At 35.2% G+C, this 15,006-nt stretch overlaps 1 protein-coding gene across 1 annotated transcript in view; it reads left to right on the top strand.

The window, feature by feature from the left end:
- Window positions 1-13,622, top strand: part of LOC145666652 (uncharacterized) — a 30,353-nt gene extending 16,731 nt beyond the window's left edge. Inside the window, exons 2-3 of the mRNA XM_081734104.1 lie at window positions 1,426-1,596; window positions 9,322-13,622. Of these exons, the coding sequence (XP_081590230.1) occupies window positions 1,426-1,596; window positions 9,322-10,421 (1,271 nt within the window). The 3' untranslated portion in view covers window positions 10,422-13,622. The remainder of the gene's footprint in view (window positions 1-1,425; window positions 1,597-9,321) is intronic.
- The last annotated feature ends 1,384 nt before the right edge of the window (window positions 13,623-15,006 follow it).

Raw genomic sequence — 15,006 nt, forward strand, 5'->3', positions numbered from 1 at the left:
TCGCTAAGCTTTTTGAACTAACAACGTGGTAAGGTCACATCACACACGTACATAAAAAAATCGGAGTTTTTAAAAAAATGTCGAGCAACATGTACTTGCCCACTTGACATAGATTAACCCGTTAACATTTCTATTAATCTTTACAGCTATCATGAAAAATATATGTATCCACTTCAAATCACAAAAATAAGCAGTTGTATTATATGTAAAAGATAGTAAAAATAATCATTTCTGTTGGATAAAAAAATGTCCAGGTTTGACAAGATGTTTCAGAAATGATAAACAGTTACAAGAACATGGACTATATTGTAAGAAGCACGAAGCTGTTAGAATAGTACTTCCAAAATCATATAATAACTAAATACTTTCAAATCTATAATAGATTATGAAGAGTTCCATTTGCAATATATGCCGATTTTGAATGATTAAAACATACTTGTTCTAAAACTACAAAATATCAGAAACTTCTTCCATGAGTATATGTCATTACATTAAATATTCAGATGCAGATTATAAAAGTCCAAAAACTTACATTGGTCTAGATCAGCGTTTCCGAACCGGTGTGCCGTGAATGGGCCGCTGATGTGCCGCGAGGAAATCGAAACAAAATTATTAATTCTATAGCAATCAAAATACAAAACGTAGGGAAAAATGTATATTTCTATTTCACACTACTATGAATCTACAATTTTAAGTTTCATACCGTGTTACTTTTTGTACATTTTTAATGTTGAAAAAAGTATTTATCATTGTTATGATCATTATTGCTTCTTTATTGTTGCAGACTATTTCGTAACTTGAAAATTTAAAATATCATTCAATCTCTTTGTCAAAGCAAACATGCATACAAATTGTGTTTTAAAAGTAAAAGAGATTTGTTTGTTCGTTCGTTTAGTGATCTTCCTTCTTAGTGAAAGGTTGGATACAGTTTTCGAAAAAGAAAGTGTATTTTTAAAAACCTGAGTCCAATATTTCATTGCAATTGTTTTCTATTTTTAAATTAGAATGAAGAATAAGCATAATGATTTGCCACTGGGGAAAACTAGTGATCGAGCTTTCTTCTCTGTGAGAAGGAGATCAGTAATCACAGAAAAAAATACCACCGTGTTTTATGTTTACAAATAATAATAATATCTATAAGTGTGCCGCGAGAATTCAAGTTATACCCGTAGTGTGTCGCAAGTTGAAGAATGTTGGGAAACGCTGTACTATAGTGTCACACATTTTCGTGTAGATTAATATAACTATGTAAGTAATAGTTGTAAAATAACTACAAAAATTAGATACATTGAAATTAACAAATGGGACCTTCTTGGTAAGTGGGCATTGTCAATGTGGTCTTTTAAAAAAATCCATCCTTGTTCTAGTTCATGTAGTATTCAGGCTCGATGTATTGAATTGACCATTTATTTCTTTACCTTACAGGGTTCTTAAATAAAAGCAGATTTTACAGATCTTTATCACCAAGACGGCGTAGCAATGAAGAGGAAAGGCAACTAAGTAACAGTATTTCGTCAAACACATTGCATGTACCAAATCAACATCCAGTTCCAGATCTGGATAATCAGCCGGCTAATAGAGCGGAAGGGAGTTCAGGTAAATGAAATTATTTAAGAAAAAAGAGTATTACATTTTTAAGTGTTTCGAGAAAATTTAGGTCAAAGTTACTATGACCGCATTTATTAGTGAACCACTCTACATATTACAGATTTCTGTCCCTTCGTCCAGACGAGGAATCACTTAAATGAGGTGCTATGTAGCAAGAATTGCACATAAGACTTTTATCCACCACCAGAACTTATCTTTTCAAAAAAAGTAACATGACACTATCATTCTCTGATTCCTTCAGTTGATAGTCCTTTTCATGTTGATACGGGTACACCAAAATAAGAATTTATATTTGTTGAAAGTTTTTACCTAACTGCAGTTTCTTGGTAAGGATTAGCCTCTTTACACTGCCAAAACAGTGAAAAGCTAAAACTTCAAAAATCAATAAATTGTTAATCCAAAAGGCTCTCTGTGTTTCATTAAGTTGTAAATCTTGAAACGCTATTTTCTCAGAGCTAGTATTTTGCATATTCCCCATTTTGACGTACTGCGGATGATGTGTGATACTTAGATTGAAACTAAACAATTTCAATGAATAAGAAAGCAACACTAGCAGCAGTTCGTATTCTGAGTTCTTGTAAACTATAGAAATATTAAGAAATAAAATAAAAGGAAGTGGTGTCTGGAACTATATTTAATGTTTATAACTGAAAAAAGAAATAATATACAGGGTGATTCACAATTATATCTCTATTTTCATTTCAGTATTATTCTGTCATTAACAATGTTATATGGTTGCTGTCAATTCTATTATGTACTACGGTCCTTGCCATTTCATTCAACATAGGCACCAGCATTAGTAGACACCGCTGCAGTCGAGGCTCAACATTCCGCACAGACCATTGCAACATGTTTGGTACCCGCGCACACTCTTCCTTAATGACTGCTTCCAAAGTGTCCAAGTCACGCGGTTTCGTAGCATGCACTTTCTCTTTCAAATACCCCAGAGTAAAAAAATGGTATTCCAATGGGCCAAGTCTGGACTTCACGGTGGTCACTCGACATTTCCGCGACGTCCAACAACGCGGGCTGGAAAAGCGTTGTCAAGCCATTCTCACGAAATCAACGCAAAATGGGTAGGTGCTCCATCATGCATAAAGTACAAATTATCCACTCCGTCCCAGGTTGAAACAATGAGATAAACAAACGTTTGTAGCATGTTCACATACCTTTCAGCACTCATTGTTTCTCGAAGAATGTAAGGACCGATAAGAATGTCGTCACGAATACTACATCACACTGTCAGCAAAGGACCTGACTGCAATTTTTCAATTGTAACTCCAGAACTGTTGTTACTAGGGACTTAGTTCCGGGCCAAGGTCAGGACATTTCAGTCTATAAGGAGAGTGAGGTCATTATAAACTTGGTTACCATCGTGTATTTGTAACATGTTTACGGCCTAGAATAATCAAATATATTTCTTACAAATTAATATTTGTGTGAAATTAAGTAAGCGCAATATCTTACATTACGAATGCTGTTATCCAATCTGAAACAGAAATAAGTATTTTCGAATGCTGTTATCCAATCTGAAACAGTTGATCGGAGCCAAGGTTTACACGGCGGAGAGTGCTGAATGATCGTTCTAGGTTGCACGTCCGAGCAGGACGTATTAATCTGATCAAAATTGGCGAATGCATTGCAGGGTAGAACTTTAACAATGGTCTTTGTTTTCCACAGTTCGCATCATGTTTGACCCTGTGCAATAATACTGTGAATGGAATACATTTGTTTTATTCCTCCCAGATTAATTAAATAACCACCTAAAGAAAACGTTTTCATGATCTCAGGATGAAGCGTTATGATAGACAATATGTTCTTATTGGATGGAGGAAATCAGTTTCAATAATGGACATATTTGTGGTTCCTCCAAATCTCCTGGATAGTTAGAACAATGTACTTGCTGGACACGTCTCGGTGAATACTCAGATTGATACTTAGTTCACTCGAAATATGATATTTAAAATAGCTTTCATGAAATTGTACAGCGTCGTCCGGAAGTGGGCGTACCCCTAATTGGTGTTTTCTGACGGTTTTAGGTTTTACCCACATTTGTTGGGTAACATTACTTGGCATTGGTAACATTGCTTGGTGCCTCAACTGGAAGAAAATTGTATCAAAGACACTGTTGTGATACAGCAGGATGGAGCTCCAACGCACTTCGCGATTCACGTGCGCAGTTACCTGAATCAGACGTTTCCTGGCCGCTGATTTGGAAGAGGTTGTACATCTTCACCAGCTCCATTTGCCTGACCTCCAAGAAGTCCCGATCTGACGACACCAGACAATGCTCTCTGGGGTTTCATAAAGCAACAAGTAAGAAACACTCGATATCACACAACGCAGGAATTACGAGCAGCTGTGGAACACGCCTTCACGCTCGTGTCCCCAGAGTATCTCCGCAAAACATCTGCGAGAACTTGGCGCAGAATTCAGCTGTGTTACGACATGGATGGTGATCATACCAATGTTTATGACTCTTAAGACTTCAAGGTAACTATGTACAGACATTCTACCATAACTAACACTATACTGTTGAAACTAAAGCCGGGGGGGGGGGGGGGTATGCCCACTTCCGGACCACCCTGTGGATCTCAACTGAGTGCGTTCTGTGATCTTAGAATATGGTCTCCAACTGCATCACGTAATCTTGAAAAAAAAAATCTAAAGAACATTAGTAACTGACCCCAGTTGAGAAGATTACTTTGCTATAATTTGAAGAGACGCAGGATACTCAAATGTACGCATGCTGGTGTGATGCATTGTTGAAACTAACTGACAAAAATCGGGGTGCTTCGATAATAGGAGCAAATTTTTTTTTTTTTTTTTTTTTTTTTTTTTTTAGTGAACCTTCTCGAAAAGTGCGGATTCTTTTTTTATTTTTATTTTTATTTTTTAGTTTCGTCTTTCTGGATCGCTGTTAAGATGATTTTTTACCACTATGTTTAAGTTACGTGAATTGTAGTGAAGAAATAGAGCTTTTAGATATTGGTCTCCAGTAAGTTTTTGCAGTCCATGTTTCTTATCAGCCATATCCGAATAGCTGTTGTATCCCTGACTAATTAGTTGGCAGGGTGAATTGATTTAAATCACTTGAGTTTTAAATGAAAAATCTTTGATTTAAATTAAATTCCGAAATAAATTAGGCCTAATTTGAAGTGAAAGTAAGTAAAATCTCGTTTCTGTTCCGTTATTTCGACTATGGAAGGCAGTAATCATAATACAATGAAACGCAAATATATTACAGCACATTGCGAAAACGAATGTTTCATGTAGAGGATAATTAGGGAAAATCCTGTTTTCGCAGAGGGTAACGGTACAATCCTGCTTTCTTCTTTTTGTAATATGTATAATTCGTTAACTGAAGACTCACTGTAGAAAACCATGTTTAGTGGGAAAAAAAAAAAAAAACTGTAACAGTAGAGACAAAAGGACAAAAGAGTAAATTGTGCCCAAACGTCACAAAATAGAAAATATATAGCCTAGCATATAACGAAGTATGAAAATCTAACTATGGGATAAACGTATCAAAATAATAAAATGTGTGAGACAATTTTAAGGTGGCATTTACATTGTTTTCTATAGCGAGTCTTCAACTGTTCCACCGGGAAAATCACTATCGACATTTAAGACGAAAATTCTTTTGTGCGCGCGTCTGTTTGTTTGTTCCCAGATAATAGGGGCGTATTTAGGGGGATCCGATCCCCTCTCCGAAACTTGAAAATGTTGCACATTCTATATAACTTCAGGGGAAATGTACGTATCTTATATGTATTTCGTGCCGCAAGTAGTTTTGGACTGCTCGATATTTTTTAAAAAATATTTCCCTGCCAAATATCAATAACTTTTCTGAAAAAGAAAGTTCCATGTTGATAACGTTGCTGTACTTTTTCCTTAATGCTTAAGAAATATTGTTTGGGATTGAAATAGGTTAACAGTTGGGGATTAATTCAAACTTCAACCCGAATACTTTCACTTAAATGGCATAATTAACATGTAATACTAATTCCTAATGTTTTTTCTTTAGTTCGGACTTGTACTATACGAGGAGAAAGATATGATTTAAATAATAGTAATAATAATAAAAACGATTTAAATTACAGAAAACAACTAAATGATTATTGTTTTTTTTTTTTTTTTTTTTTTATCTTGCTAGTTTGTTCATATCCTCACCAACTCTAGTTAGAAATGAAATAATCTTGGTTGTTATCTTGTAGTGTCCAGGTCATTAAGCGGTAGAAATCCAAGAAATTGTTCGTGAGCTTTCGCGTACTACTCGACAGTTCATTGTTGTCTACCTAAACAATCGAACTTTTGAAAATTTATAATTACAACGGATGTACTTGCAGCTTGCAGCTTTCTTCATTGAGACTGCTTTCGAGTGACCAGATAGAATCATAAGTAATATTAATGTTAATCGAAAAAGAAAATAGGATTGATGCTTGTGAAATGTGAAAATAAAGTATTAAGCCTCTTTACAGTTTAAAATTCATACTGACCCACCACCCCACATGTACAAGTAGCGTTAAATAGTTATATATTTTAGAAACAATAAAATAATTCCGTAATAAATAAAATCCGTTAATTGATTCAGATAAATTATTTTAAGTAGGATAATATTAGTGTAATCAAAAATTGAACACTAGAATCCAGAGAGGGGGCACTTGCCCACCCCATTCTGTCAACTCCCATGCTTCACCAGTTCAAGTGGAGTAGATTAGAAGGTAATTAATTTAATCAATGTATAAAGTGCTTCTATATGTAAAGTACACAGTCAAAATCTAAATTATTATTATACTAACATATTTGAAATTATGACTAATGTTGCCAATGCATTTATCGTAAACCTGTAGGGAGTCGAAATGAATTCAGATGTTTGAAATATTTAGTTATGGATATATGTTGAATATAATGAATAAAATATTCTTACCTTGTGTACCCAGTTCAACGAACGATTTATTATAGAATTTCAGTGTCTGACGTTTTTTCAGTAATCTCTTTACAGTAGACTTATTTGCTAGAATCGTCCTCCCGTAGGGATTATCTTAGAATAAGAAGCATAAATCATCGAAAAATAATTATGGCTGAAGATGATATTGAAATTTCAGACGAACTGATGATCACTTTTTTCACTTGAACCACCTTTATTGACATATTGTAGTGTACGGCGTCAATATTAACACTTAATTTGAATTTTACTGTTTGTTTGAGAGAGAGAGGACGAAAGAAAGAGAAAATGATCCAGAAAATCGTTGGTAACTATCCACTCATCAACACAACTTATTCTTGCTCAAGTAAAAATACCCCGGCGGGTGCTCATGTGGTTCGGATTCCACGTTAATCAGTAGGTCCACGTCTCATATAGCCTCGCTGCTGAAAGGGACGCTAAACTAAAATCAACTCAACTCAAGTAAAAATACATATACAGAATATTCGTTTAAATATATATATATATATATATATATATATACTTCCTGTAGCTAGAAAGCCTTTAATCTCTTTTTTTCGTTCTCTTAGATGTTGAGTTTCAGAAAATCCCATCTTACCCATGGTCAAGAGGAAAACCTGTTTGATTTTAGCGAACACCTATTTACTAAACTCCCTACGCGACACAGGGTCTCGTAGATGTAATTTATACACAGTTTGTAACTTATAGGGGTGGAACTTTAATTCGCACTGTATTCTTTGTGCGCTTCGTTGCCCAATCACTAGCGCAGATGCATGTTGAATGGAGCGGCGAGGGCTCATCTCAATGGAAACTCGAATAGCTGCAGTGTTCTGTAGGGTACGTACCGTTCGAACGCCATCTGGAGGCTTGTTTTTCAAGGCTGAATCAGTTTCTTCAAAATTATACACCCACGTTGCAATCGCATGACCAGATGGTACAGTTACCCACATAAGTACCTGGACCCCTGACTGTTATAATTCCTTGGGGTCCAGGTACTTATGTGGGTGACTACATATCCATGATGTAATTGGTAATGCTTTCGAAATATCCTTTGCGCAGCAGTCACACTATCACCTCGCTTGTAAAACGCTCATACAACGATAACACGTTCCGTATCACTCCAGTGCTGCATGATCACTAAATGGCAAAGCGTTCACAGCAACCACGCATCGGTTCCGAACAACTGCCAGCACTACAATGTTTTCAACTCTAACATTCAAAATTTCCCCGTTTCCTCCGTCACCTTGTATAATCGATGTGATATAAGAATTAGACGTTAGGAATGAATTTATTTTTAAAAAGAATTCGTTACGGTAGAAGGTCCCATCAATTCTTCTTACAAAGCAAAACTATATCAGAGTGTGAGTCACGCTAATATGCAAACTTCAGAACATTTAAGAGTTATGGGCTGCATAAATATATAGGCAAAATAAAGTACTTAGATATTTGTAGTTCTTATAATAAACGCAAGCGTTCATCTCTGAGTCACACTATAATTTCCAATAGGTCACAGTCGGGCCAATAGTTGTCGCTAGCAGCGCTACCTCTACCTGACGCAAAGAGATGCAGGCAGTTTGCTACTAGAAATAATATGTCGGCTTTTCCCCCAATCATTTGAATGAGGGATTTTTTTTTCTTTCTTTCTTTTTACCGTGTTGCGTTAGTGACAGCATTACAGGTGGAATCGGATACTGTCAAAATTGACAGTGCATATGGAAGAACAAACAAAAGAACGACAAACATATTTATTGAAAATTTTCCCACCTAGAATATGGCGTAACTAAAGAAATATATAGTAATATGTTGGCTGAATAATATACCGGTAGATAAGTATTCTTGGAGGTATCATAGTCATAATGATAGTGTTGTTTGAGTTGGTACGAAATCTAGTTTCAGTTAAAAAGAACACAAGTGAAATGCATGGATTATATATATTGCAATGGTTCATAAACTTTCAAGCAAGGTGTAACGCATTATGATACGACAATTAGAGACTGCAAATGAAATTCATTAAAAGAAGAAGGTCCCTGTAAAAATTAAAGTGAGAAACTTTAGCCGAAACTTTTGAATAGCAGGACTATACATTTTTTATGTATAACTTCAATTTCTCGTCATTGCAGGCTTAAATATCTCTTCATTGCAGGCTTGAAATAGGAGCATCAGTTTCATCATCAGTTATGATTTGCTCTAAGAAACGTCCGTCCGTGTCATATCAGCTGAGGTGTTTCAGTCTTGTTCCATTGGGCTTTCTGCTGGCCCACGGATCATTGCTTATTGTGACCACTTACCACATTTAGCGGAATACTCGCTCGTTACCCGGAGCACGCACCTGGTAGAGTGTCAGAGGCCCGCGTAAGCGAATAATCTTTTTAAAACGGTAAATTTTTAAAGAAAACATCTACGTTCTAGGAAATAATCGGAATATTCATCTTCATCCCCTCTTCCCTTTCCCTAAGTAACGAAACATCAAAGGCATCTTTAGTAATGGATTTACAAATATCCTACAATCTTCTTCCAGGTGAGAGATTACATGCAAGTAGTGGTGTTGGATAAAAAGTACAATTTAAAGCTGCCTATAACCCTAAAACTCCTTGCGTACTCAGTCAACTATTAGGTAAATTATTTATGTATACGGTTACATGTAGAGTGCGGTGCGTAGTGAATTTTTGGAATAACCTGTTAATATACAATTGCACAAAAAATGTCAATCTAATTGTAGTCGAAACTCAAAAGGACTAACTGATATTTTGTTGCTTATTTTTCAGGTTTTTCAGTGAATACAGTGGTGAATTCAATAAAGAAGAAGTTCTCACGGCCTAGGTCTCCTAAAACTGTTGACAATAGATCGTCAGAAGGAACAACTGAAAATGTCAGTGAAAGCGACTTAGTGACAGATTCACAAACACTAGAAGTTCATGAGAGTCCAAACGGAAGCATCAATCAAGAAGGTGGAGCTGAAGCAAAACCAGATAAAATTGAAGTTAAACCGGCACTAGAACCAGAGGAAACATTAGAAGATATATTAGAGACATTGTTGGAAGATTACGCTGATCGTATATCTTCAGACGAAGAAGCTTTAATAAAGGACAATATCAAAGAAGAAGTGGGTGATAAATTACCAGACCTGGTATTCGATTTTTGTGTTATTGCGAGTGAGAGAGATACTGTTGCTGCACGAAAATTGAAAGAACTATTGGAGTCTGATTATTTACTTAAAGGATGCATGATAGATGACTTGCAGTTTCAGTTAGGAGATGATGTATTTAACAAGTACGAAAACATGATGGAAAGAAGTACGAAAGTTTTCTTCTTCATCAGCGATAATTTCACAAAAGACAGGTTCTTTCAACGTATTCAAAATGGTGCTGTTTTTAATAGCATAATGGCGAAAGCAAACGATGAAAAAGGAAAATGTGTTCCTGCTTTTCAGTTTGAAATTTGTAAAGTTCCTTTGGCTCTTTCCGGCCTCGCAGGCATTGAATTAGGCAAGCCAAAAAGTATAAGGGACGCCCGTATTGAGGTTACATACACTGACAAAGTGAGGAAAGAGCGGAAAACCAAGGAGGAAAAAGCGAGAAGACAATACGTACGTAATTTGTTGGAGAGGGAGTTAGATGCACTACTGAGACGCCGAGAAGATCCATTACCGGATCAAAATTTTGGCCTTCCTGGACTTTCTAAGATTACAGGTACCAATGATGTACTTCCTAACCTTCCTTCTGCAGAGATTACAGGAACTTTCAGTGTTAATGAATCTGCCCAGGTTCAGATTGGACATGTTTATAATATCCATATCCATCAGAAGAATGCAACAGACAATGAAAATGAATCAAGCGAGGAATCTGATGTAGAGGTTTATCTTTGAGTATCCTTATGCTTGTAAGCAGAAGCATAACAATAAATTGAAGATTACATTTTAACCCACTGGAAAGCCTGTTAGTAAGATATTGCAAACATTGTTTGTTCGCAGCCATATAACATGGTTACGTATTATAGTCATGGATTATGAAGTATGCTTGTAGTTGTCGGCTGGATTTTGAGCTTGGGCAATACTTAAATAAATTATTTTATGATTTTGTAAAACAGTTGTTCTATACGCTGTCATAATAGTTTTGGCAGATACACACATCTTCATTGCTATTTTTATGATTATAAATATTTAGGGGAGCTTATCGAAGGAAAAGACTAAACAGAATTAAAAACAGTGAGAGATCTGTAGCACATACATGTCAGACGTCAAAGATACTTTTTATTTTAAACGGAAGTTATATCTTCCGTTTTTGCTTTCTTTCGTCATTTTTAATTTACAATGTATAGAAACACAGTGGTGATTAAAATAGATCATTTTGGAGAGAATTTCTGAGATGGAATTGAATGATTGATTTTCATTCGAATATCTTTTCATTTCTGAATATGCATGTTTTGTATGTAAATGAAGTAAATTGCATTTGTGTGTGTGTGTGTGTGAATGTAAGTTTTAAGTCTATTTTCTTTTGTTTCTTTCTTTGTCTGCGCTGAAATAAATTTTTAATACAACGGTTTATTTTCAAGTCTTACGCCACCAGATGATTTTTTGTTGATGGTGTGTTCTATTTATCTGTTTTTACTCAGCCAGCATTAATTCTTCGTACTTCCGGTAACTCTTTAGATGCTTCCACAATGCTTCGTGGCTCACATCGAGAATCGAATCCAAAACATGCACATTAAAGGAAATATGTCAATCAGGATACTATTTTCCGGCTCTAAATCTATACTTTTCTATGGAATTACAGCCATATTGTCTCGCAAATTACAAGGTAGATACACAAATGTTAAAGTAGTCTCATTGCATGAGGTCTTTTTTAGTGAAAAACTAATTTGGGTGGACAAGAAACCAAAACGAAATAATCAAGAAACTTACAAACTTTAAGTTCATCCTCTTATTTAATGTCGAAGAAACAGTCTAAACTTGTATAGGGAATTCAGATTAAAGAAAGAAAGCAAAAATGGAAAGAAACATTGTGAAGAGGGACACATTTACAATATTGTCATACTAACGTGGTATTTCATTTATTGACAAGACTGTGAAGACTTATAAAAATGAATTGTACTAGAGATGCGTACCAAAACTGCGTCCCGCTTATATATTACTCCGGTCACGCTGATTACTTTGAGCCTTTCCATCAGTTTTCAACATAATCTGCACCCACCTTCGCACATGGTCTGAAACTGCGTGTACGTTTCATAAGCATCTGTGAAGTTATTTTGGGATGTGTGTTTGAGACTCTGGTATATGACATTTTCGAGGGTAAAAATTGACTGCCTCGCAAGGAATCCTTGAGTTTGGAAAATAGAAATCACTGAGTACAAGACATGGATAATAGGGTGTGTGAGAGATAATAGATGTGTTTGTGTTGCAAATTTCGAGAACAATGCGAACTCTGTGTGGCGGTGTACTATCCCAGTGCAGCAGAAACCCTGAATTTACGAGCTGTGGTCGATTTTTATGCAATCTCTTCTCCAAAAGTTGCACACAATACTGCCCAGTGGTAATATATCCTCTTGGTATAGGATCAACTAGAATTACTATGCCTTTTACCTGAAAATATGCATCAAGTTTTTCGTTCGAGGGATCCGTACGACTATTTTGTTTTATTTTAATTTATTTATTTATTTTTTTTATTTTTTAGCGGGTGAAGCGAAATGTTTTCACTGTTTTGACTGCCGTTTTGTTTCATTATAATTGGAGAATAAATATTTCTTCCATAGGATCATGTAGTCAAAACTTGTCTATTGGCAGCACTGTTTTATGTCAACAGGCTACTAGCAAATTTTCTTGCGTAACGTCTTGTTCACCTCGTCCAACTGCTTAGGGACGCAACGTGAACTGATCTTTCTCAGCTTCAGTTCTACAGGTGGTCATTCAATGGTACAGTCGAGAACCCTGCTAGGTTGCAGATGTCATCCACGGTCGATGTTTGTCCTTCATTACTAGATTCTTAACACGGGCAGTGTTGTCAAAGGTTGTCACACAACTTTGGCTTCCAATTCTTGGTAATTCATCCATTGGTGCCTCTTTCGTCCTTGAATACGCGAACTAACTTCCGAACAGTATTATCTGCAAGTGCGATCTCCTTACATCCTTCAGCTGCCAATGAGTGTTCACACCCTTGTCACCTCGTGCAAACAAAAATTTTATTACAGCTTGTTGCTCCTCCATAATCCATGTCATCACATCAGTATTCAAAAGGATTTCTTTCAACGAACGCTCCTGGAAAATAATACTGCGATTAGAAATTTGCAATGTGGCTGTTATATCGTGAAGTCTAAATAACATCAATCCTCTGGATTTTCTTTAAAATGCTATATCACGTTTTCTGTCTACATTAAAACGGCACATACTTTCGGTACGCACCTCGTATTTATGAAAAAAAGAAAATTGTTGTCTGAGGAAAAAGATAGACTCCGAATATATGTTAGTATCACATATTACTTACAAAACATAGTAAATTACTGCTTTGTTTAAATATTTTTAAATTTGGAGCTTGCAAATTATACGTTCAGGCATAAGTAAAAATAAAAATAATAGTCTAGTGTTTATCATTATCATGAAATTGGATTTACTGCATGTAAAGAAAAATGTTTCAAAGTATTACTGTGAAATGATTATTGAAGAAAAAACAAATTCATGTTTAGCATTCCCATACAAGATGTATACGTATATGCCAAGAACATTCCTTCCTCAGATGCATTTGGCCAGTATTGCAGCATTATAAAATGTAAGTGAGCAACTTATCACTATTTTGCATATTTTGTTGGAGGGTATCCATTAATTACTTGAAGGCACAACACATCGAGAATCGGTCTATTGACCTCCCGATCACAATTATACTTTGACTCAAAATGGAATTACAGATAGACGTGTATTTCTAATTCAGAGCGCATAGTGTTTATAGCTAGAGAGCCTTCAACAGAAATTAAAGACCAATGTGACTAGTGTAGAATTCATTGTTTGATTGTGAATTGAAGCTCTATGAGATATATGTACTTTTTTTTTTTATCGGTTTGACAATACTCTTTGTTAATATAGACACAATTATCGATTTTTTTTTTTCTTTCTTCACTATCTAGACAGTTTTCGAATAAAGAGTCAAGGGAAATCATTTACAGTTATTAGCTAAGTGTTTCTTTCATATCCCAAATCAGTGACCATAATTCTGTATTCAGTTAAATTCTTTGTCTTCTTTGTAAGTTGTCATATATAGGGTGTTTGAGAACAACACCGACAACGTTTGGGAGGTGATTCCTCACACCAAGATAAGACAAAAAGTATAGAGCAATCTGAGTGCACAAATACTTTTTTTTTTTTTTGGCTGCCGAAAACATGAAAAAATGAATATTAAAGGTCCATAGCCCCAAAACCCGGATCTACCGTAGTCGGGTCAAGACTTTACTTAGGAACTAGTATATGCCTTATCCAAATATCCAAGTTTCAGAATGCTGCGGTACTTCCGTGTCAAGTTTTATAGAGGTAGTTGGTGAGTACTTCAAATTATATGCCCGTGGCCAAACTGCCTCTATAAAAATTGTTGCCTGACTACCTTAGGATTCTGAAACATGGATTTTAGGATAGGGCACATATTAATACCTTGACCCGACTACGGTAGGTCCCATAGTTTTGGAGCTATGAACCTTTAAAATTCACTTTTTAATGTTTTCGGCAGCTTACAACTCCGAAAGGAAGTATTTGTGCACCCAGGTTGGTCTATACTTTTTGTTTTATATTGGTGTGAGGAAACACCTCCCAAACGTTATCGGTGTTGTTTTGAACTCACTCACTCTCTCTCTCATATATATATATATATATATATATATATATATATATATATATATATATATATATATATATATATATATAATATGACTGTATTTATTTAAAAATATATATAATATGACTATTTATTTTAAAAATCTCCCAAAATTATTTATTGTTAGAAGAAAAAGAATTTCATAAAATTATTGTTTAACTGTGATGAAATGGTGCCTTTATTGACTGAGATTCTGCTCTCCCATGTTTAATCTTGACATTTTAAAATAATTTATTAACAAAAGTGAAAGCTGTGTGAAACGCGGTTATTAAAGCATATAACTCCTTTAGACTGAAGGTTTTGCTACATTAATAGAATTTTGAGCAAAAACAGTAATGCGTGGGGAAATTATTTTTGCTATGAGACTGCTTCATTTAGAATAGTAGATTTTGTATACTGTGTTATTGTAATGCATATTTTTTTATATTTAACTGTTGTAATATTGTTCTGTGGTATTCATAGAATACATGATAAAAGATTGTGCTAGAAATAAACAATTGAGCTTTATTAAGATGTGAGAAGACAATCTGTTGATTCTGCGACCTATTAATTGGTAGCATCTGCCATGCTTGGGTAAACAAGTTTTCCTTGGCAGAATAAAGA

The sequence above is a fragment of the Thermobia domestica genome, chromosome 12, assembly GCF_964235325.1.
Source record: "Thermobia domestica chromosome 12, izTheDome1.hap1.1, whole genome shotgun sequence".
Lineage (NCBI taxonomy): Eukaryota > Metazoa > Arthropoda > Insecta > Zygentoma > Lepismatidae > Thermobia > Thermobia domestica.